Below are 22346 nucleotides of genomic sequence, written 5' to 3' on the forward strand. Positions count from 1 at the left end.
GATGTGGTGGGAACTACCATGCCTGCATCTTTCAGTGCTTGATGGTGGCTTTAATTTCTGAAATTTCTCCAGGGATGCAATACTCTTTTTAATTGACTATTTTCCTTGGCAGAGGAAGCTCTAAAGGTTTCCATTTAGCCTTTCTACCCATAAAAGTCCTTACTCCATAGGTCAGGGAACCAGTGTGAGAATTCTGCCTATGTCTAAATATATCTATCCCACTTATACATTCTGGGACTGGGGAAATAACCACAAAATGAGTTCAGGGACCCACTGGACCTACTGTGAGTCAGACCAGCCAAAATTCCATGAATCCCCTGACCCTCATAAACTCTTAATTTAACTGGAGGGCCACAAGTTTTCTTGGGATCATGAGGAATCAGTGTCACATCAGAACCAATATCCAATAGAAAACCCCCAGAAAGTCTGATGGTTTCCTTTTTCCCAGTGTACATACAGTCCCTCTTGTGAAGGACCATGTACCCCTCTGGGGGGAGGACTGGAGAAAGGTTAACAGTAAAACTTTTATGTATTCTATCAAGGTCCCTCCTCAGGGAAAACCTGGCTATCTCTCTACATTCAAGGGGTTCTAGGGTCTGCAAACTGTCTCAAGTCTAGAAATTGGTTTCCAGGCTAAAATTGCCTTTTGCCACAATTCAATGCAGCCTTTCTTCCATTTGTTTGAGAAATTTTCTGCTTATACAGGTCAAGCAAAAATTCAATAGGCTTCTTATCTATTTCATGCCTAAAAACAGGTCCATGTGAGTCATGCTACCATAAAATTCACCTTGCCTGTTCTGACCATTACGGGTTAGGCCATTATGAACATTACTCTGTCTGTGCTGGCGATTAGGATAACTGAAATCACCTTGCAATTCAATGCTGCCACCTGTCCCCTGCTACTTTGCAGCCCAATTAAACCCACTGCATTCATCCAACTGAGCAGCAGCATCTCCAACCCTAAAGTCTGGCACAAGAAAAAGGGCAATAACAAAGCTCTTTGATGTGCTCATGCCCCCTTGCCATTTTATGTCTTATATGATTAGTGGAGGGCATGTCTTTGGGGCCTTCCCATTGTGGAGGACTAGAACTGCCTTCATTGTATCTTATAAGTTGAGTGTGTTGTAGCTTCCTTTTCATTCAGTTGTAAGGTTTTTCTTTTCTTTTTCTTGTTTCCCAGAGCTGAGGACTGAACCCAGGGCCTTGCGCTTGCTTAGCTCTACCACTGAGCTAAATCCCCAACCCCTCAGTTGTAAGGTTTTAATTTCCTTCTTGATTGCTGTCTTGACTCACTTTTTTTCACTCAGTAGTGAGTTGTTAAGTTCCATGAATTTGTAGCTTTCTGTTGATGATATTCAGTTTTAATGTGGGTTGGTCAGACTGGAAGCAGGGTGTGATTTCAATTTTCTTTTATCTGTTGAGATTTTTTTTTGTGTCCAAATAGGTGGTCAATTTGGAGACATTTCCATGAGCTTCTGAGAAGTACATCCTTTTGTATTTGGGCAAAATATTTTGTGGATGTCTACTAGATTCATGTGATTTATGACATTATTTATCTGTTGCATTTGTTTACTTTGTGTCTGGATGATCTGCCTATTGACAAGAGTGGGGCATAGAAAACACTCACTATCACAGTCTCAGGTTCAATATGGGATTTTAGCTGTACTATTATTTCTTTTATGAACTTTGTTGCCCTTCTATTTGTTGCACAGATGTATAGAATTGTAATATGCTATTGGCAGATTTTTTTTTCTTTGATGAATGTTCTTCCCTATCTCTTCTGAATATTTTTGAAGTCTATTTGGTCATATATTAAAATGGCTATACCTGCTTGATTCTTGGATCCATTTGCTTGGAATACTGTTATCCATATTTTTAGTTTGAAGTGATGTCTGTCTTTGATGTTGAGGTGTGTTCCTTGGATGTAGCAGGAAGATGGATGCTGATTTCTAATACAATGTGTTACTGTGTATCTTTTTATTAGAGAATTGAGACCATTAATATTGAGAGTTTTCAGTAAACTGTTTATTTTTTCCTGTTACTTTGTTGTTATGATGTTTACTGTTCTTGGATTATTTATTCCTCATACCTCTTGGGTATAAGTCAGAATGAAGTTTTCCTTCTACTGACTTTTGTGGAGCCAGAGTGGTAGATAGATACCGCTTAAGTTTGGTTCTATCATGGAATGTTTTACTTCCCGTGTCTATTGTGCTTGAAGGTTTTGCTGGGTATAGTAGTCTTGGATGTCATCTGTAGTACCTCAGCACTTGTAAAAACATCTGTCCTAGCCCTTTCAGAGTTTCCATTGAGAAGTCAGGTATTATTCTGATGGATCTGCCTTTATATTTAACATCTTTTCTTTTGTATATTTACTGTTTTGATTATTATGTTTCATGAGGAATTTCTTTTCTGGTCCTGTCTATTTTGGTGTTAATGTAAATAAGTACTCTATAGGTATGTATGCCTGCATGCCAGAAGAGGACATCAGATCTCACTATCGATGGCGGTGAGCCACCATGTAGTTGCTGGGAATTGAACTCAGGACCTCTGGAAGAGCAGCTGGTTCTCTTAACCATTGAGCCATCTCTCCAGCCCAGGCTCCTCCTTCTTTATGATAGTTTTTTTTTTTTTTCTATTTCTGTGAAAAAAAATGAGATAGGAATTTGATTAGGATTACACTGAATCTATAAATAGTTTTTGGTAGAATGATCATTTTTGCAATGTTAATTCTATGATGTCTTTCTGTTTTGTAGTGTCTGTCTCAATCCCTTTCTTCAGGGACTTAAAGTAAAGGATTTTCCTTCCTTGGTTAGGTTTATTTTATTTTATTTGATATTTTCTCTTTCTTTTCTTTTTTTTAATTTATATTTATTTTATTTTATTTGAAGCTATTGTGAATTGAGGGTATGTCCATGATCTTTAAAAAAAAAAGTTTTAAACTTTATCTTACATAAAGCCAAAATGAAACTAAGTACCTGCTAGCAACTTCATCCACAGACATTAGTCAAGGTATATGCATTTAGAAAGCAATAAAAAAGCTCTAATTTCAGGATGGATTTTCCTTTCTAAAATGTTTTATCATAATTGGAAGTGAATTGCAGGTGGTCTAGAAATTGGAACGGGAGCTCCAAAACATACACGAACACAGTCCATCTCCTTCTTGGTATGTCTGTTATTGGTGTATAGAAAAGCTATTGATTTGTAAGTGCAATTTGACTCTGTTTCCTGCCACATTACTGAGTTTGCTTATTATTTTTAGTTTTCTGACAGAAATCTTGAATGTACAGTATCATATCATCTGCAAATAGAGATAGTTTGACTTCTTTATTTCTATTGGTAAGAGGTTTTTTTTAAAAAAAAACATTCTTTTTTTGTTGTTGGGTTTTTTGTTTTTGTTTTTGTTTTTGGTTTTGGTTTTGGTTTTGGTTTTGGTTTTTTTGTTTTTGTTTTTGTTTTTCAAGACAGGGTTTCTCTGTGTAGCTTTGCGCCTTTCCTGGAACTCACTCTGTAGTCCAGGCTGGCCTCGAACTCACTCACCAAGATCCTCCTGCCTCTGCCTCCCGAGTGCTGGGATTAAAGGCGTGCACCACCACCAACTGGCTAAAAAAACATTCTTATTTTTTCAGTGGGAGTGTTTGTACTGTTCAAGTAGAACTAGATTGGAATATGGCTCAGCTGTCATTTTCTGTAATAAAATGACGTTCTGTCAGATCCCAACACTAGTGAATGTAGAACAGTGACTACCATACAACCACTGTAGTAAGTCCACTATGAACACAAGCAAGCAGTCTTTAAACTCCATTCCTGCTGAAACATAAGGGAACGGTGGCACAGCGTGAGACTATTGGGTTGACAGAGGGAAAAGTAAGTAGAAAAGGTAAACAATGGGCACACAGAGGGATGGAGCCATTTTGGCAAGTGTAGAACAAAAAGAGGTAAAGATGCAAGAGATAACTAAAAAGATTCTCTGGTCTCAGGAGGCTGAGACAAAGACAACACAAAGCCAGACCAGCTTATGTTCTTTGGAAAAGCCTGTCAACTTAGAGCTATGAACTTCCTCTAAGGGGTTCCTTGGCTGTGTACAAGTTCATTTTATTCAAGGAGTTTAATTTCCTCTGAGTTCTTCAGTGACTTACAGCTCATTCAAAAAAGTATTGTTCATTCTATGTGCTAGCTAGTTTATGTCAACTTGACACAAACTATAGTTTTCTGAGAGGAGGGAACCTTGATAGAGAAAATGCCCCCATAAGATTTGGCTGTGGGCCAGCCTAGGGCACTTTCTTAATTAGTGATTGATGGGGGAGGGCTGTGGGTGGGGCAATCCCTGGTCCTACCTTCTATAAGAAAGCAGGCTGTGCAAGCCGTGAGGAGCAAGCCAGTAAGCAGCACCCCTCCATGGTCTCTGCTTCAGCACCTGCCTCCAGGTTCCTGCCTTGTTTGAGTTTCTGTCCTGGCTTCTTTCAATGATGGACTACAGTGTGGAAGTGTAAGCTGAATAAATCCCTTCCTCCTGCCAATTTGCTTTTTGGTCATGGTATGTTTCATTACAGCAATAGTAACTAACTGAGATGGTCTCCAAGTATTTGTGTTTCTGTGGTTAGTTTTGCTATGATTTCTAATTGTAACACACTATGATCTGATAGGACACAGGATGCTGTTTTCTTTGGGTCTATCATCCTTCTTTCTTTTTTATTTATTTAGGTTTGCCTTTGTTCCCTATAATGTGCTCATTTTCAAGCTGGTTTGATGCACTGCTGAGAAGAATGTGTATTCCATATTCACTAGGTAGAACATTCTGTAGACATTTATAAAGCCCAATTGATTTGTTGAATAATTTAGCTCTGAGGGTGTTTTGTTGATTTTTTTTGAATTTGGAATATCTATCTAGATGTGAGCGTTAGATATATAAGACTTTCATTAAGTTGTAGCTGGACCTATACAGGTTTTTCTATGCCTTATCATGTCCACATTAAAGGTTTTAAAGGCTCCAATATTTGGTCTTTGAGTATTTACAATCATTATGTCCTGTTGGTGAATTGGTTCCTTTTTTTATCAAAATATAGTGGCCTTCTTTATCACTTCTGATTAGTTTTGGTTTGAAGGCTACTTCATCAGATCTGAGAGTTGCTACACAGTTTGTTTGTGCTTTCTGGTTTGCATCGTAGTTTGACTTCTAGGTTAGACCTTTAGTTTATGGATATCTTTCCAAGCTAAGTGTCGTTCTTGAAAAAAGCTGATAGTTAGGTTATGTTTTTCTAATCTAATCCTTAAATTTGTTTATTTTAATTGGTGAGATAAGGCTATTTAAATTCAAGGTTATAATTTGAAAGCAGTTTGATTGTTTTCTCTGTGTGGATTTTGTTTGTTCTTCTTTCTGGTTGGCTAATTTGTAGTTCGGTTTTTTTTTTTTTTTTTTCCTTTCCTTGTAGCATTGATATTTGCAGGTTTGCTGCATTGAGCTGACTGTTTTCTTCCCTGACACCCTCTGTTATCCTGTTGTTTTTGTGCTCTGTATTCTATACTGAATTGAACTGCTGTGTGCGCTTGTATTTAATTTCTACTTCAGTTCCATATATATATATATTGTTTTTTTCAGACAGGGTTTCTCTGTGTAACAGCCTTTCTGTCCTGGAACTCACTTTGAAGACCAGGTTGGCCTTGGACTCACAGAGAACCTCCTGCCTCTGCTTCATAAGTGCTGGGATTAAAGGCATGTGCTACCACACCTGGCCTCCTTATGTTTTTTTTATAATTTCATATATAGTATTATGATTACAGTTATCCTCCATTAAACTTTGTTATTTCTCCTTCCTTTACCTCTGTTTCTTCCCAACAAGTCCTCAAGTGGCTATACTGTGTACACATTGAAGAAAAGGAATTCCCCCACCCTTCAGCCCCCCTACCCCTGCCACAAAAACTATTAGTAGTCAACAGCTTCTCAGGAAGGAGTAGAGAGCCTCCTGGGTACTTCTTTTGTCCATGATGTAAAGGTAAAAATTCCAACTCTGTGCTGGTATCCATTGCTGCTGTGTATTATTTCAATGGCCATGCCATAACTAGAAGAGTTTCATAACACCCTCTTCCATCTTCTGGCTCCTACAATCTTCCTGAATATTATATGTGATATTTTCTAGGCCTTTCAGGGAGTGATATAGATGTCCCAGCTAAGGCTGAACACTTAACAGTCACATAGTATTAGGGTGTTAACCAGATGTGAGTCTCTACATTGTCACCATCCTCAAAAAGGAACTTCTCTCCCATAGGCTGAAATCAACACCTATCTATGGATGCAAACATAAATATGGAGGTAACCAGCCTCTTTCTTATTGAATTTGTGATACATTCCATAGAAGGAATTGATGCCTCATAATAGGAGAAACTTGCTACTGTTCACATTGTGTCAAATTGCACATGTTTATGTTTATACCTGTATATTAATGCTAGTCTCAATGTTGGTCAGAGAAGCATATTTATTTATTTATTTATTTATTTATTTATTTATTTATTTATTTATTATGTATACAGTATTCTGCCTGCATGTGTCCCTGCAGGCCTGAACAGGGCACCAGATCTCATTACAAGTGGTTGTGAGCCACCATGTGGTTGCTGGGAATTGAACACAGGATATCTGGAAGAACAGTCGGTGCTCTTAACCACTGAGCCATCTCTCCAGCCTAAGAAGCATATTTTTGCATGGGCAAAAAGTTAATGCAGAGAATCAAAATTGGTCAAAACACTAAGAATAAGTGATGTTGAGTGCTCAGCCCTAAGTGGGACATCTATAGAACCCCATTTCAAGTCTTAAGAAAAATCACAAAAGATGGCCAGAAAGAATGTAAGAGCTGGAAGATGGAGGGGTACTGTAAAATGTTGCCCTCTATATATGGCATGACCACTGCACTGATTAACTCACAGTATCCCTAGCTACCTGCACAAGAATTGGTCTATCAACATTTTCTCAGGGATGGGAGGTGGGCTCATGACTCTTTACCACTCCCAGATGGGTATGGTAGCTAATGGTTGCTAAGAAGAGGGTATCCCATTCATTAATGGTATAGCCATGAGTAAGTTGCCTTTGCACAAGAAAATAATCCCATCCAGCTTCATGCAGGCAACACTGATAAATTTCAGTGGGCAACAAGAATATACAAAGATTGGACTGTCCTTGTTGGAAAGACGAAAAGGTTCAGTGAGAGGACAAAGGGAATAGAAGGGGAACATGGTAGGGGATGTCCTGATCAAGGTGTAATATATATATAGGAAATTATAAAAGAATAATTTTAAAAGAACTGCAGAAATTAAAGAATAACACATCTGTGAATTAATAAATAGGCCAGTGAACTGAATAGACAGTTTGAAAAAAGAAGCAAAAATGATCATACATTTGAAAATGTGTTTAACATCTTCAGCCACTAAAACTTGAGCCGTGAAGAGATATGTTTTTGTTTTATTGTATTTTATTTTATTATTAAAATAAATTATTATTTAGATGCCTGTTTGTTTTCTAAGGAGAGATGGAAAGGGTATGGAGAAGTTGAGAGAGGGGAAACTGTAACCAGACTTTGCTATATTTTTAATAAAAGAAAAATAGAGGAAAATAAAAAAAATGACTTTGAAGGACTGGAGAGATGACTCAGAAGTTAAGAATACTAGCTGCTCTTCCAAATGAGGTGGGTTTCAACCCCAGCTCTCACAAGACATCTCACAACCAACCATCTGTAACCACAATTCCATAGAAGCTGACAGCCTCTAATAACCTCCACAGATACCAGGCATGCATATGGTATACAGATATATTTGCAGTCAAAACACTCATTACATATAATAAAATAATTGCTTTGAGAGTCTACCCCACCCTAGTCAGAATGGGTGCTGTCTCAGAATTTCTACTGCTATAATAAAACACCATGACCAAAAGCAATTTGGGGAGGAAAGGGTTTTTTTTGTTTCTTTTTGTTGTTGTTGTTTGATTTTGCTTTATAACTTATAATTCTATCACTGAGAGAAGCCAGGGCAGGAACCTGGAGGCAGGAAGTAAGGCAGAGGCCATGGAGGAATGCTGTTTATTGACTTGCTTTCTCTTTGTAGGTTTCTCAGTCTGCTTTCTTGTGGTACCCAGGACCACAGGCAAGGAGTGGCATTGCACACAGTAACCTGTGCCCTCCACCTCAAATATCAATCAAGAATACACCCCACAGGCTTACCAACAGGCCAATTTGGTGGAGACACTCTCTTAACTAAGGTTTCCTCCTTCCAAATGATTCCAGCTTTATTAACTTGAAACAAAACTAGCCCACATGGCTACCACTGAGGGGGTCTTTGCAGATGTCCAGGCAGGGAACTGAGCCGTGAAGAGATATGAATTAAAACGTAGTTCAGATTGTCTTCGTCAACCTTCTAAAGAACTGATCTCAGACCAACTGTGGGGCTCCTTTTCCTCAGGGGTCTTTGGCTACTGGCCCACAAGGGTGAAGGGAACAGAAGTGGTGAGCAGGGTTCAGATGGCCATGATCATGATGGAAAGAACTTCTGGGAGTCAGCTTCAGAGAGACAGCTCATTTTATTATTCCAGGGGTAAGGTATGTAAGGGTTCTTAGAGTATGGGCTGGAAGGACTGATTGGTCATAATAGACACCTAATTATCACATGGGCAGGAATAATTTGCAGGACCTATGTGCTGAGTCATACAGTCTTTGCAGGGAGCCAGTGCAGGTTCATCCTCCAAATAAGGTCAAGCATCTGAGCTTAGAGACACTCTCCAAATAAGGTTAGTAGAGAAGGTAAAGTCCGGCTGAGAAAGGGAGTCCTCCATTTTGCGTGAGCTCAGAGTGATGGAACATGGTGGACTGAAACCTTAATAGCAGGGCTCTCCAATACCCAACATAATTTAAGCACAGTACAATTTAGAAAAATGTTTCCTGGTATAATACAATCCCCAGTGTACAAGGAAGCATAATTACATTGAAACTTCACTCAAGGTACATGTCATTTCCTCCAAGAAGATGGGTTCTAGAGATAGGCTACCTGTGCTAGCTTAAGGGCCTAGGGAAGGCTCTGTCTGGTCTGGTCTCAAGTCATACAAATAGTACAGAGGTCAGTAGGGCTATTAGCCACCTCTGGTCCTGGTTATGGAGGCTTGGAGGAGCCTCTGGCTATATGGATAATGCAAGGGCTATTTAGACTACTAGCCACCTCTGGTCCTGGTTGTGGGAGTTTGACATGGCCTGGCCCAACAGATAATACAGATCATTAGAATATTAATCACTTCCAATTCCCAGATTTCTGGATGGAAAAACATGTTTTTGTTTTTTATATCTTTCCCATTGGAAAGAAAAACCTATGTGTTTAACATTCCTGGTTTCTCTGGAGATCTGTGGGTGCAAGGACCTTCATGCTATGCTCCCAACACACCACCAAAAAAGAAAATGACAGCAAATGGGTAGGAAAAAAAAAGAACCCCTATCTACTGTTGGTGGGAATATAAACTGATAGAGCCACTATGGAAACCTTTGTTGTGCTTCCTCAAAAACTAAATATAGAACTACCATATGATCCAGTGTCCTGGTTTGTTTTGCTGTCAGATTGACAGAATTTGACAATATCTTGGAAGCTAGAATTATCTTGGAAGAGAAATATCAATTGAAAAAATGCCTCCAACAGATTGCCTGTAGGCAAGTCTGTAGGGCATTTTTTGATTAATGATTAATGAATGATTGATGTAGGAGGGCCCAGATCACTGTAATGAGTGGTGCCATCCCTGGGCAGGTGGTCCTGAGTGGTATAAGAAAGAGGATAGAACAGGACATGAGGAGCAAGCCAGTAAGCAGCACTTACTGCCTTCAGGTTCCTACACTGAGTTCATGCTTTTGCTTCCCTCAGTGAAGGGCTATTACCTAGATGTATAAGATGAAATAAAACTAGTTGATGGAATTGTTTGGGAAGGATTAGAAGTGTGGCCTTGTTGGAGGTGTGTCACTGGGGGCAGGCTCTGATGTTTCAAAAGACTTGCATCGTTTCAGGTATGCTCTCTGCCTCATTTGAGGTTTGAGATGTAAACTCTCAGCTGTTCCTGGTGCCATCATGGGCTCTAACCCTCTGGAACCACAAGACCAACAAATGCTTTCTTTTATAAGTTGCCTGGGTTGTGGTATTTTATCACAGCAATAGAAAAGTAACTAGTATGCAGCCTGTCCATCAATACACCAACTGATAGTGAAAATGTGGTATACAAATTCAGTAGAATCTTATTTACTGGTTAAAACTAAAATTTGCAGGAAAATGGATGGAAGTGTGAACAATATAGTAGGACTTAAGCTAGACTAAAATGTAAGAAATGTTCAGTGACACAAAGAGCAAAAGCATAAGCTTACTGTGTAGATTTGAGACATCTAACATACAAGCAAAACAGCGGACGATGGAAACGCCTTCCTCAATGTCACTTTCAGTTAAAGCTCTAAAACTTTCATATTTTATTTTATGTGTATGAGCATTTTCCCTGCATATATGCCTGTGTACCATCTGCATGCCTGGTGCCCAGAAGAGTGTGTCAGCTCTGCAATTGGAGTTAAAGATGTTTGTAAGCCATCTTGTGCTTAGAGTTGAACCTTGGTCCTCTAGAAGAACAGCCAGTGCCCTTACCTACTGGGCCATCTGTCCAGTTCCAGGTCAAACTTTTATTTTCTAATTTGTAGTGATACTAAGCTATATTCTCAGTGCTTCTTGTGTATCTAAAAGAGAAAAGGAAAGAAGGAAAAAAAATGGCCTGACATTCTCACAATGAGTCCCTACCTGGGGAGACACCCTGGTCTGTCCAACACAAACATGGTATCTTAGTTACTTTTCTATTGCTATGATAAGACACTATGACCAATGCAATTTATAGAAGAAATAGTTTATTTGGGGCTTACTGTTTTAGGGGTTAGAATCTGTGATGGTGGAGCAAAGGAATAAGAGAGAGCTCATATTTTGAGATATAACCACAAGGTGAAGAAAGAGACATGGGGATGGTGCAAGCATTTTGAAACATCAAACCTGCCCCTAGTGACACAATTCTAACAAGGCCGAACATCCCAATCCTTCCCAAATGGTTCCTCCATCTGGGGACCAATTATTCAAACATGAGCCTCTAGGGCCATCATAATTCAAACCACAGATAACTGAAGCTGAGTTCCTTTCCTGGAGTAGATACCATAGGCCCACCCATTTAGCCATTAACTCCCATGAGACATTTTCTAAAGTGCTAGTTCCCATTTTTCCTTCCAGGCATCTCTGGAGACATCCTCACTCTGAATAAGACGGTGCAAAGTCTAAAGACATTGATGCAAATAGCAGACAGGTTATAACCTGTTGTGATATGAGAACACATGGAGTCTAAACTTGTTATGGCCTTTGCCACAGTTTGGTTTTCTAGAGCTGTGATAAACTTGGGGCAGAGAGGATTGATCTGGCTTACAGTTTCTATTACAGTGTATCATCAAGGGAAGCAAGGGCAGGAAATCAAAGCGGAGACTTGGAGACAAGAACTGACATAAAGATCATGGGGGAATGCTGCTTAATGGCATATTTGGGGGGTCTTTGCAAACACCAGGGCTGGCAGGGTAATAATCCATGGGAGGCAAGAAGGAAGACAACTCAGAAGCCAATATTGGTTCAAACTTCTAGAGTCTGGCAGTTTACTTTATGCAAATTGAAGTACAGTAACATTTTGGAAAAAAGTCTCCTGGTGATAATTAACTCAATCTTGTGTTAATAAAGCTTAAGACATGCCTACATCAAAATTCTTTGCAAAGTGGTTTCTACAGACTGACTAAGAAAGAATGCTCAAGACAAGGGTCTCTGGAGAATGACTTAGATAAACGTAAGTATCTGAGGGAGTCAGGTGTTGCCCAGCCCTACAGATAGCATGGATCACCAGGCTACTAATCACATCCCTCCCCAGCCTTTTGGGCAGAAAACAGGTTATGCATCTCTTCTATTGAAGAGACAGCCCTGCAAGTTTAACATTCCTGGTTTCCCTGGTGCTTATCTTTGAGCACAAAGACCTTGTGGCCTCTACAGCTTGTTCCTCAGGCTCATATTCAGCTACCTTTTTATACCTCCCAGGACCACTTGCCAAGGGATGGCACCCCCACAGTGGCTAAGTCCTTCCCACATCACTCATTAATCAAGAAAATGCCCTGCAGAGTTGTCTACAGGCCAATCTGATGGAGGCATGAGATCCCCCAGATCACTCTACCTTGTGTTGACAAAAACTAACCAGGGCAGCCTAGATAGTTATAGAAGACTCTTCCTTAGTGAGAATACATAATTGAAGAGATTATATCCTCACAAAGTGAAAAGGCAAATTGGTAACACAGTGCTAAGAAAAAGAACACCAGGGTCTCCATATGTGAGGCTGTTAGCATCACAGGAAGTAAAGTAGAATAGTGGATCCTTTTAAGATATTAGGAGTGTCTTAGTTACTTTTCTATTGCTGTGAAGAGACAATATGGCCAAGGAAACTTATAAAAGAAAGCATTTAATTGGAGCTTATAGTTTCAGAAGGTTGGTCCATGACCACTATGGCTGGTAGCATGGTGGGAAGTAGCAGACATGGTGCTGGAGCAGTAGCTGAGAACTTACATACTGAGATAGCAACCACAAGATAGAGAGAAATCTAACTGGGAATGGTGTGGGATTTTTTAAACCTCAAAGCCTACCATCAAAGACGTATCTCCTCCAATAAAGCTACACCTTATAATCCTTCTCAAACAGTCCCACAAATTGGGCATCAAACATTATATTATATATATAATATTAGTCCATGGGGGCCCTTTTCATTCAAACCACAACAATGATAAAGAAATAGTAGAGAAGTGGTCATATTTAATGTGTTTTAGATTAAGACTATGCTTCTTTGTGGGGTAACTCCATCAGCTCTCACCCCGAGACAGTTCAATTTTTCCTGAGCAAACCATCCACTATTCCATCTGACCCAAGAATCAGGTAAGGATTTCTCAAAGGGATTTCTATCTTTGGTCCCAGTGGCACTCCTTAAACATTAGGTAAGTCTCTGGACAGTAAACAGAAGTAGACAAACCATACAGACATGTTAAGTAAAAGTTAGGTAAAAGCATCAATATGAATCCCAGATGAGTGCCCAAAGAGAAGCAGAAGACAGAGATGTTTCTATCCTGCTACCTCATAGCCTGTGGGGTTACCTTATCTTTTATGTATCTTGACTTGGGTAAAATCAGATCCTTGAGTTTGACAAAAAAATAAAATAAAATAAAATTCAGGACTAGGCAGTATGAAACATAGGAGTTGGGGGTTTATTAAAGATATTTTTAGGGCCAGTAAAATGGCTCAGAGGGTAAAGGTGCTTGCTGCAAAGCTTGGTGAGCTCAGTTGGATCCCTGGTACTCACACAGTGGAATGAGGGGAGAGAACTGACTCCTGGAGTAGTCTCTAACTTCCATACACAAACCATGGAACACATGCGCTACATGCACATATCCATGCAAATAAATAAATGTAATAAAACAAAAAGTTTGACAAATATATTTTACTATAGATTTTAATAACAAGAGTCAAGAGAAAGAGAAGTATTCAGAAAGAAAAACATCAGAAAGCTTATGTGGGCTTCTCTAAGAGATAATCACACTTTACAGCCTTTACAATAATCAGATTATTATAAGTCTAAAGCTATTCTTTTCACAGGGTTCCCAAGGAACCTAAATGAAACTATAGGGTGTTTCCTGAGGGAAACTTGTCAAGATCACAATTGATGAGCTGAAGCTATAGATGAGGCATGAGGATGGTCAGAGAGCTTCATGAGAACCAAGTAATAGTCCTGATTTAGATCCCAAGAAAATGTCTAGGGAAAGGAATGAGGCTCTATCCAAGGCCATGAACACTTGGTTCTTATCTTTGTCAGGGTTACTATTGCTGTGATGAAACACCATTACCAAAAGCAAGTTGGGAGGAAAGGGTTCATTGGGTTTACATTTCCATATCACTGTTCATCACTGAAGGAAGTCAGGACAGGAACTCAAACAGGGCAGGAACCTGGAAGCAGGAGCTGAGGCAGAGGCCATGGAGGGGCGCTGCTGACTGGTTTGGTCAACATGGCTTGATCAGCCTGCTTTCTTATAGAACCCAGGACCACTAGTCCAGGGATGGCACCACCCACAATGGGCCGGGTCCTCCCCCATCAATCACTAATTAAGAAAATGCCCTTAGAACAGTCTACAACCTGAACTTATGGAGCATTTTCTCAATTGAGGATCCCTCTTCTCAGATGATTTTAGCTCGTGTCAAGTTGACATGAACCTATCCAGCACAATTGACCCCTTGTCACTTGGACACACAAACACATCACCATTAAGCCACAACCTTTCCTTTCTTTCATTCTGAAGATCTCACATTAAAAAATGTAAATAATGTTAAAAATCCAAATAAAAGGTCTTTTAAAATTCAAGGTTTGGGCCAGGCAGTGGTGGCACACGCCTTTAATCCCAGCACTCAGGAGGCAGAGCCAGGTAGATCTCTGTGAGTTCGAGGCCAGCCTGGGCTACCAAGTGAGTTCCAGGAAAGGCACAAAGCTGCACAGAGAAACCCTGTCTTGAAAAAAACAAAAAACAAACAAACAAACAAAATTCAAGGTTTGTGAGCTGTGAGCTCCTGTAAAAATCAAAATTAAGTTAAATCCTTTATTTCAAAAGAGAAGAAGCAGAGCACGGTCACAGTTATGTCAAAGCAGAACCAAACTCCAACATTTGGATCCGCTGAGGATCTTCAGGACTTTGTAGCAGGCTTTCTTGGACTGCAGCCCCCAAATCATGATGCAGAGATTTATTATTAGTTATGACTGCTCAGCTTTATCTTATGCTTGTGTCACCAGCTCTTGAAGCTTAATTTAACCTGTTTCTCCTCATCCACATTTTGCCTCAGGGCTTTTAACCTTTCTCTCATTCTCTATGTCCTACTTCCCTGCTTCCTGTGTCTTGCTGGCTGGCGACTGCCCGACTGGTTGGCCCCAGACATCTCTTCCTCTCTTTCTCCCTAGTTCTCTCTCTTCTCTCCCTCCTCCTACTTAGTCTTTCTGCCTGCCAACCCCACTTATCCCTCTACTGCCTAGCTATTGGCCATTCAGTTTTTTATTATATCAATCAGGTGCCTTAGGCAGGCAAAGCAACACATCTTTATATCGTTAAACAAATGCAGCATAAACAATGTAATAAACCTTTATATAGTTAAAGTAATATTCCACAACATGTACAAATATAACACATCTTTACATAGTTAAAGTAATATTTCACAACATGTAGCTAGAGATTTCCTGCCTGTCCCACAGTCAGGACAAATCTCTCTCACCTAACAGTCCCACATCTGCTCAGACCCAACCAAGTAAACACACAGAGACTTATATTATTTATAAACTGTATGGCCATGGCAGGCTTCTTGTTCTTATATCTTAAATCAACCCATTTCCATTAATCTATAAGTTGCCACTATTCACTACACACACACACACACACACACACACACACACACACACACACTATTCACCATTCACACATGGCCATGAGGCCTGTTGAGAAAGGGTGACTAGTCCCTTATTCCCTCTACACTCCCTTGATGCTCAGTAAAACAGGAAGCCGCATTAATTGTATGATTAGGAACCTAGGGAGGAGAGAGACTGTGTTCTCTAGCATTCCAGAAAAGGTACAAACCCAAGCAACCAAAGGGAAGACCTTGCCCCAAAGCCAAAAAAAATTTTTTTTTTCTCCCAAGTGCCGTTGGTTGTTAACTTTTAAGGTGAAGGATCCTTCTGGTGCATGTAGCTCTTAAGTTCTCACTACTCAACTGCATTTGAACCATAATTAATAGCATGATAAACTCAAGTTGAGGAAGATTTAATGTCAGAGGCCTCTTGCATGGATTCCCCTACAAAGAGCTTGTCATAAAGAGGACTTACTCAAAGTTAGAAGGGCTATTAAAAAGCATATTAAAAGTCATCTCTTCTCTGAGCCTCTTATTGGAGTTTCTCTGTGTGGGCATGTTCCTTATGAAGGAAGTGGGTGGACAAGAGCGCACTGGGTACAATTTGTGTATTTGCAAGAGCATGCAGAGGCTTTCACTGAGGAAGAACATATGTTTCTGGTACTCCATCTGTGCGAAAAGCACGTCGTACTGAAGTTGCACTAAGGATAAAAAAAGACTTTGAAGACTTTTATTTCATACACCCTTCATCATCAGTGAACATTTGGAACAATGTGACTGAGTCTAATTAACTAGATGTGCTACTCACTTGTCGAGGCGAAGTTCCCAGCTGCACCTGTCCTAAGGGCAGCTCCTCCCACAATCCTTCGCGAGGCAAGCGCGGTGTACGTGGGGCCTCGGAGGACGTGCTCGCCCCGGGCTGAGAGCGCCTGCTTTGCCGGAGCCACGCCCCTGTCCCCTGCGGGCCTGGGTCCCTGTTGGGCGGGGCGGGGCGGGACTTGCGTCCGGTCCCCACGCCTCCGTGGCTCTGCGGGCAGGTCCTGGCAGTCCCTCGCCGGTCACCTGGCTAACGCGATGGCGGTCCCGGGCTCGCTGGCCGAGTGTGGCTACATCCGGACCGTGCTGGGCCAGCAGATCCTGGGACACCTGGACAGCTCCAGCCTGGCCCTGCCCTCCGAGGCCAGGCTGAGGCTGGTGAGCAGCAGCGGCCGCGGCGACACGGCGGCCCGGAGCCAGCGGATCCAGGAGCAAGTGCAGCAGACCCTGGCCCGCCGGGGTAGGAGCTCCGCGGTCAGCGGTGAGTCGAGCCCCACCCGCGCGGCTCCCGGCCGTGCGACCCGTGTTCGCCCGTTCACCTGTTGCTCACTGTCCCTTTCAGGACCCGCCGCTCCCCCTGACGAGCCGCTGAACTCCGCGGAAACGCTTTCTCCTTAACCTTGGTTTAGGTCCACCTTATTCGTATGTTAATCACACCGTTGTCTTTATTAATAAATTCAGTCAGTTTCACCCTTCGCCGTCCGCTCTCGGTCCGTGCTCTGGGATTCCAACAGCACTTGGAAATTGTATGCAGATTTTTGGTGTGCGTGGTGGTTCTTCTGTAAAATAGCGCTTTTTGGCTTTTATTTAGATGTTTTAGAGTTCATGACTCTCCATAAATATTTTTAGAAAGAAACCTTGAAAGCCCTGTGGCTCCTACAACCTCTAAACCTCGCCCAGGTACTTGGGAGTGCTCCACTTAGTATCTGCGGCCAGTGTTTGGTCTGGGACTTGAACAAATTGGGCGAGGCGACTTTGGGCCTGGGAGCAACGTCGACACCCTGCGGAGGATAAGGAGCAAGGAGACTTTGGCCGGGCTGAACCGCGCCTGCCCACCTCACACCCACACACTAGCAGGAGCACCAACAGGGTGCAGGACTGCTCTCACACACAAAATAAATAAATAAATAAATAAAATAAAAATATCAAACCCCAGTACACAGATTAGTTGACAGAAGTGTAGTTGATCATCACAAGCTCTGGCAAATGTAGCTCTCATTAGGAATAATAATGCTCACGTGTCATCCTGTGGATTTCAAACAGCAGAATCTGGAAGGCTGACCTCTTCAATTTGTCTAAAGGTTAAGGCAGTTGATGTTTGCATACTTGAAAAATAGAGATGTTTAATGATTGTAAGCTCATGTAACTGAGTGTCTATAATGTCCCTAATTAGGCTATGTGGTTTGCATTTTAGTTTTGTCTTTTTCCATTCCTTTTCTTTATTATTATTATTACTACTATTATTATTATTATTATTATTATTATTATTATTATTATTATTATTCTGAGCTGCAGTCTCAAACTTCCTGACTCTGCTTCTCATGTGCTAGGATTACAGGTATGAACCACCTGGGTTTTCTGTGGCTCCAACCTTGGAGCTAAGGAAACTAAGCAAATAAATCACACTCGGATTCCAGGTAGAAAGTGGGAGAGCTGGTATTTAAACGCCACAACCTGGAGTTTTAAACCGGTCCTTAGTTATGGCATTAAGTGTTTCTCCCTGGGGAGAAGATTCAAGGTATAGGGTTAGGACCCTGGCTAAAGATATGAGGACCCTGAGCCAGGATTTGGCTACACTTGTCGTTGATCCTGTAGTCTGAATGGCCTCATGCCCGATGCTAGAGTGGACTAAAGTAGCCTCCCTCTTCTGTTCAGGGAACACAGTGGATATTAGAGATTCGTTCTTATCCTGTAAGAGTGGCTAGCCCAGAAGAACAAGCAGACACCAACTAGTAAACAAATGGAGGGGTCTGTGTGGAGCCTAGGGCAGAAAGAACAGAGTTTGCTAAGCATGGATCATGGCAGACTCTCCTCTACAAACTCATGTATTCTGTTTTATTATATCCTTAGATGACATTGGAAAGGTAGAGGAGATAGATAAGGTGATTCTTTTCAAGTGTGAGGTGTGTGTCTTTCAACAGTTGTAGGGTGTTTGGTCCAAGCACAGAAAAATTGGTCTCTCTTCTCCAAAATAATACAGGAGCTGTTTGGTGAATTCAGCCACTGCCACTGAATATGTTTATTTTTGCAGGGCATTGTTCAGGTGCTGAATTAAACACACATTTGCGTCTCTGGGTAGCTGCATTATTTTTATATTTTCCTTATATTTGCATTGTGTCTCTAATGCTGAAACACAAGCCATGTCTGAAACAGGGCTGATCTGGAAAAAGTGCCCCTGATGTTACTGCGCTTAGCTCCAGTGCCCAGGAGAATTCTGGATTGTTGACATACCAGAAAGAATGAGGCAGCTGATAGTCTGGCGAAAGAGATAAACGTAGCAGATTTGTAGTTAATGCCTTGTAAGGCTCTTTTACCTTCTGTCTCTTTTTTACAAGTGGGTGTTTTCGCTGTGAATCACTCATTGGCTTTTGGTATCATTTTAAACTCTTGAATATTTTAAAGTCAGTTTTATCTCTTAGGTGGAGTTAGGTTCAAAGGTGTGTGGCTTCATTAAAAAATATCCATATATTGTATAAAATTTTGAAATCTTATAAAAGTTAGAACATGCTGGGCGGTGGTGGCTCATGCCTTCAATCCCAGCACTCAAGAGGCAGAGGCAGGCGGATCTTTGTGAGTTCGAGGCCAGCCTGGTCTACCAGCAAGATCCAGGAAAAGGCGCAAAGCTACGCAGAGAAACCCTGTTTAAAAAAAACAAAAAAACAAACAAACAAACAAAAAACCAAAGTCGGAACAGAAACATTTAAGATTAGCAAAGAGAAATTTATTATACTCTAAAATACTATTTAGTGTATTTCATCGCTATTCTCTCTCTAGAGTGTGTAAATAGGAAGAAACTTTTATTCCTATTTTTAAATTGTGGTATTATAATGCTTATAACACACAGTGAACAATATTCCAATTCATTTTACAAGGTCTTTAAAAATCTACCATAAAAACATCAACCATCCTGTCTACTTACATGATTTCCTGGTGAAGCTGCTTTCAATATTGGTGATTATCATAGGTGTAGCTGGAGAGCTTCTCTACAGCCCCCGCCAAGCCCTGTTGATCCGACAACCCATTTATAAAATGAACACACAGACAGTTATATTATTTAAACTGCTTGGCCATTAGCTCAGGCCTACCATTGTCTAGCTCTTACTCTTATACTCAGCCCATTTCTGTTAATCTATATTCAGCCATTTCTATTAATCTATACTTTGCCACATGGTTCGTGGCTTACCAGTACCTTACATCTCATGTTTCATGGCGGCGGCTGGCTGGTCTCTCTCCATCCAGCCTTCCACTTCCCACAATTCTCCTCCTCCTTGTTCCACCTACTCTATCCTTCCTGCCTGGCTACTGGCCAATTAGCACTTTATTTATTTTAACCAATCAGAGCAACATATTTGACATACAGAAGATCCCACAGCAACTCACAAATATAAGATAGATAGGATATCTTCTTTAATATTGTAACTGTAATTCTTGCTTGACAATTGTTTTGTTATCTGAAATTTTACTATATAAAAGTTAAAACCTTGCTTTTTGAAAAAAAGAAAAGGGGAAGTGCTGTGGGATGTTCTGTATGTCAAATATGTTTCCATGAACCATGTGGCAAAGTATAGATTAATAGAAATGGGCTGAATATAAGAGTAAAAACTAGACAGTGGTAGGCCTGAACTAATGGCCAATTAGCACTATATTTATTTTAACCAATCAGAGCAACATATTTGACATACAGAACATCTCATAGTACATAGGTTCTGGAGAGAGGAATAGAAATTCATTCTGTGTGTCAAACAGTGCAGTTAACAAAAGCCAAGTGTGATGGCTCATCCTCATAATCCAAGCACTCAGGAAGCTGAGGCAGGAGGATTGCTATGAGTGCAAGGCAAGCCTAGGTTATAGCATAAAACCATGTTCCTAAAACAAAGGCAATTAATGGGAGCTGTTACAAAGAGAGATTATTTCATAACTGTCAGAGATAATAGACTTGCCCTTTCAGAGAGGGAAAGAAAAGCTTTTAATGATTTTTTAAATTAGATTAGAAATTCAATTTTAATGTAAACTATCTGGAGATAAAATAGCATAGAGCTTTACACTGTAAGAACCCTTTGCTAAAGGGCATTGCATGAATGAGTCATTCTGGAGAGAGGATTAGTCAGTTACTAGGTAGAAGGAAACAGGGATGGGTCAGGGTTGTGGTCATGCTGTTCTGAATGTGATGTGTCATTCATACCTCAGGGTGTAGTGACTTCCATGTTAGCCTCATAGAGCCCACAGGACACTTTTTCATTCACTTTTTGCATATTTGGTACAGAAAAAAAATTATGTGAGGGCTTTCTGTCTTTACAAACTTTTTATTATACTCTGTCAAATAAAATAGAATACAAGCAAAATAATGGTTAGAAAGAATGATTCACCACTAGAATGGGAAGAACCTATTCTTTTGTGGTAAAATGATGAGTTGGAGAGTGGTAAGAATGCTTCAGAATGAGTGGAACAGTAAGAATACACCAAGATCCAGAGTCACAGAATCTGATTATAACAGATTAGAGCATTCCTTCAAGGAATGCTGCCACCATAGTCAGTCCTGTGCTGGCTGCGCCGTGTCATGGGAACTGAAGGCCAATCGTTACAGCTGATTATTCTAGGTGTCTGTGGCTTATTGACTCCTCTTATGGTTTCCTTTTGGATGTTGTCTTGAAGAAGCACCATGACCACAGCAACTCTTATAAAGAAAACATTTAATTGGGGTCTGCTTACAGTTTCAGAGGTTCAGTCCATTACAGTCATAGCAGGACATGGTGGTGTGCAGGCAGGCATGGTGCTGGAGAAGGAGCTGGGAGTGGTACATCTTGATCCTCAGGCAGCAGAAGCAACTGTGTGCCACACTGGGCGTAGCTTGAGTGCATATGACACCTCAAAGCCCACCCCCATAGTGACACTCTTCTTGCAACAAGGCCACACCTACTCCAACAAGGCCATACCTCCTAATAGTGCCATTTCCCATGGGCCAAGCACTTAAACACACAAGTCTGTGGGGGCCATTCCTATTCAAACTTTAAAATTTTTTTCTCATATATTAAAATAAGGCTTATTTTGTCTTCAGATGGTTCAGTGTTAATATTGATATGGAACTTAATAACAAATAACATGACTCAAACCCCAGACTTGACTAATGTGGTCTACAATGAGAGTGGTTCCAGCTCAGATGGTCTTCAAAATATCTGAGTTATTTAATTCTGAGATATATGCAGAATTCTATTTTGTGTGTGTATCCAAATGTATTTATGCATGAGTCCCATGTCCCTTCTTGGGAAGGAAACACTAAATAGCAACAGCAAGATTGGGTATAGAACATAAATTAAGAGAATTTTTAATCTTTGTATCAGAGGAACACTTTCCCTTTAACAAGTTAAGAATAAGCAATGTCTAAGGTCCTTTTATAACAGAAAGATAAAAAAAAAAATCTACCATATGCCTTTTATACATTGGCTGTGGGGCTGGGAAGTTCAAATTTAAGTGTTTAAAGATCTGATTGGCAGCTTAGTATGTAGGCCTTAATAAAAAATGTTTAGAAACAGTGTACACATTTAAAAACACAGTACACCATTACTATCCAAGGAATGCACATATTTACTGCAATATACCTTTAAGTATAGTAATATTAGTTGGCCAGAACAGTTATAACCAAATTCTATAATTTCATTATTTCCAGAATTTCAATGAAAATACATTGCACATTAGAAGCTTACTGATTACTTCCTTGAGGCCTAAATCTCACACATGTATATTAGATGGGATTGTGAACTGAGTGTCACATCAACTTACTAAATATTTTAAGTTTTTTTAAAAAGAATTTTGTTTTGTTATGTGTATGG

The 22346-nt window shown here is 40.5% G+C and overlaps 1 protein-coding gene across 1 annotated transcript in view; it reads left to right on the plus strand.

Annotated features, from left to right (window-relative positions):
• Nucleotides 1-16314: 16314 nt before the first annotated feature.
• Pkp2 (plakophilin 2) overlaps nt 16315-22346 on the plus strand; it is a 61001-nt gene continuing 54969 nt past the window's right edge. Inside the window, exon 1 of the mRNA XM_036197690.1 lies at nt 16315-16780. Coding sequence (XP_036053583.1) covers nt 16558-16780 — 223 coding nt within the window. The 5' untranslated portion in view covers nt 16315-16557. The remainder of the gene's footprint in view (nt 16781-22346) is intronic.

This window comes from Onychomys torridus, chromosome 8, assembly GCF_903995425.1.
Source record: "Onychomys torridus chromosome 8, mOncTor1.1, whole genome shotgun sequence".
In the NCBI taxonomy this organism is placed as follows: Eukaryota; Metazoa; Chordata; class Mammalia; order Rodentia; family Cricetidae; genus Onychomys; species Onychomys torridus.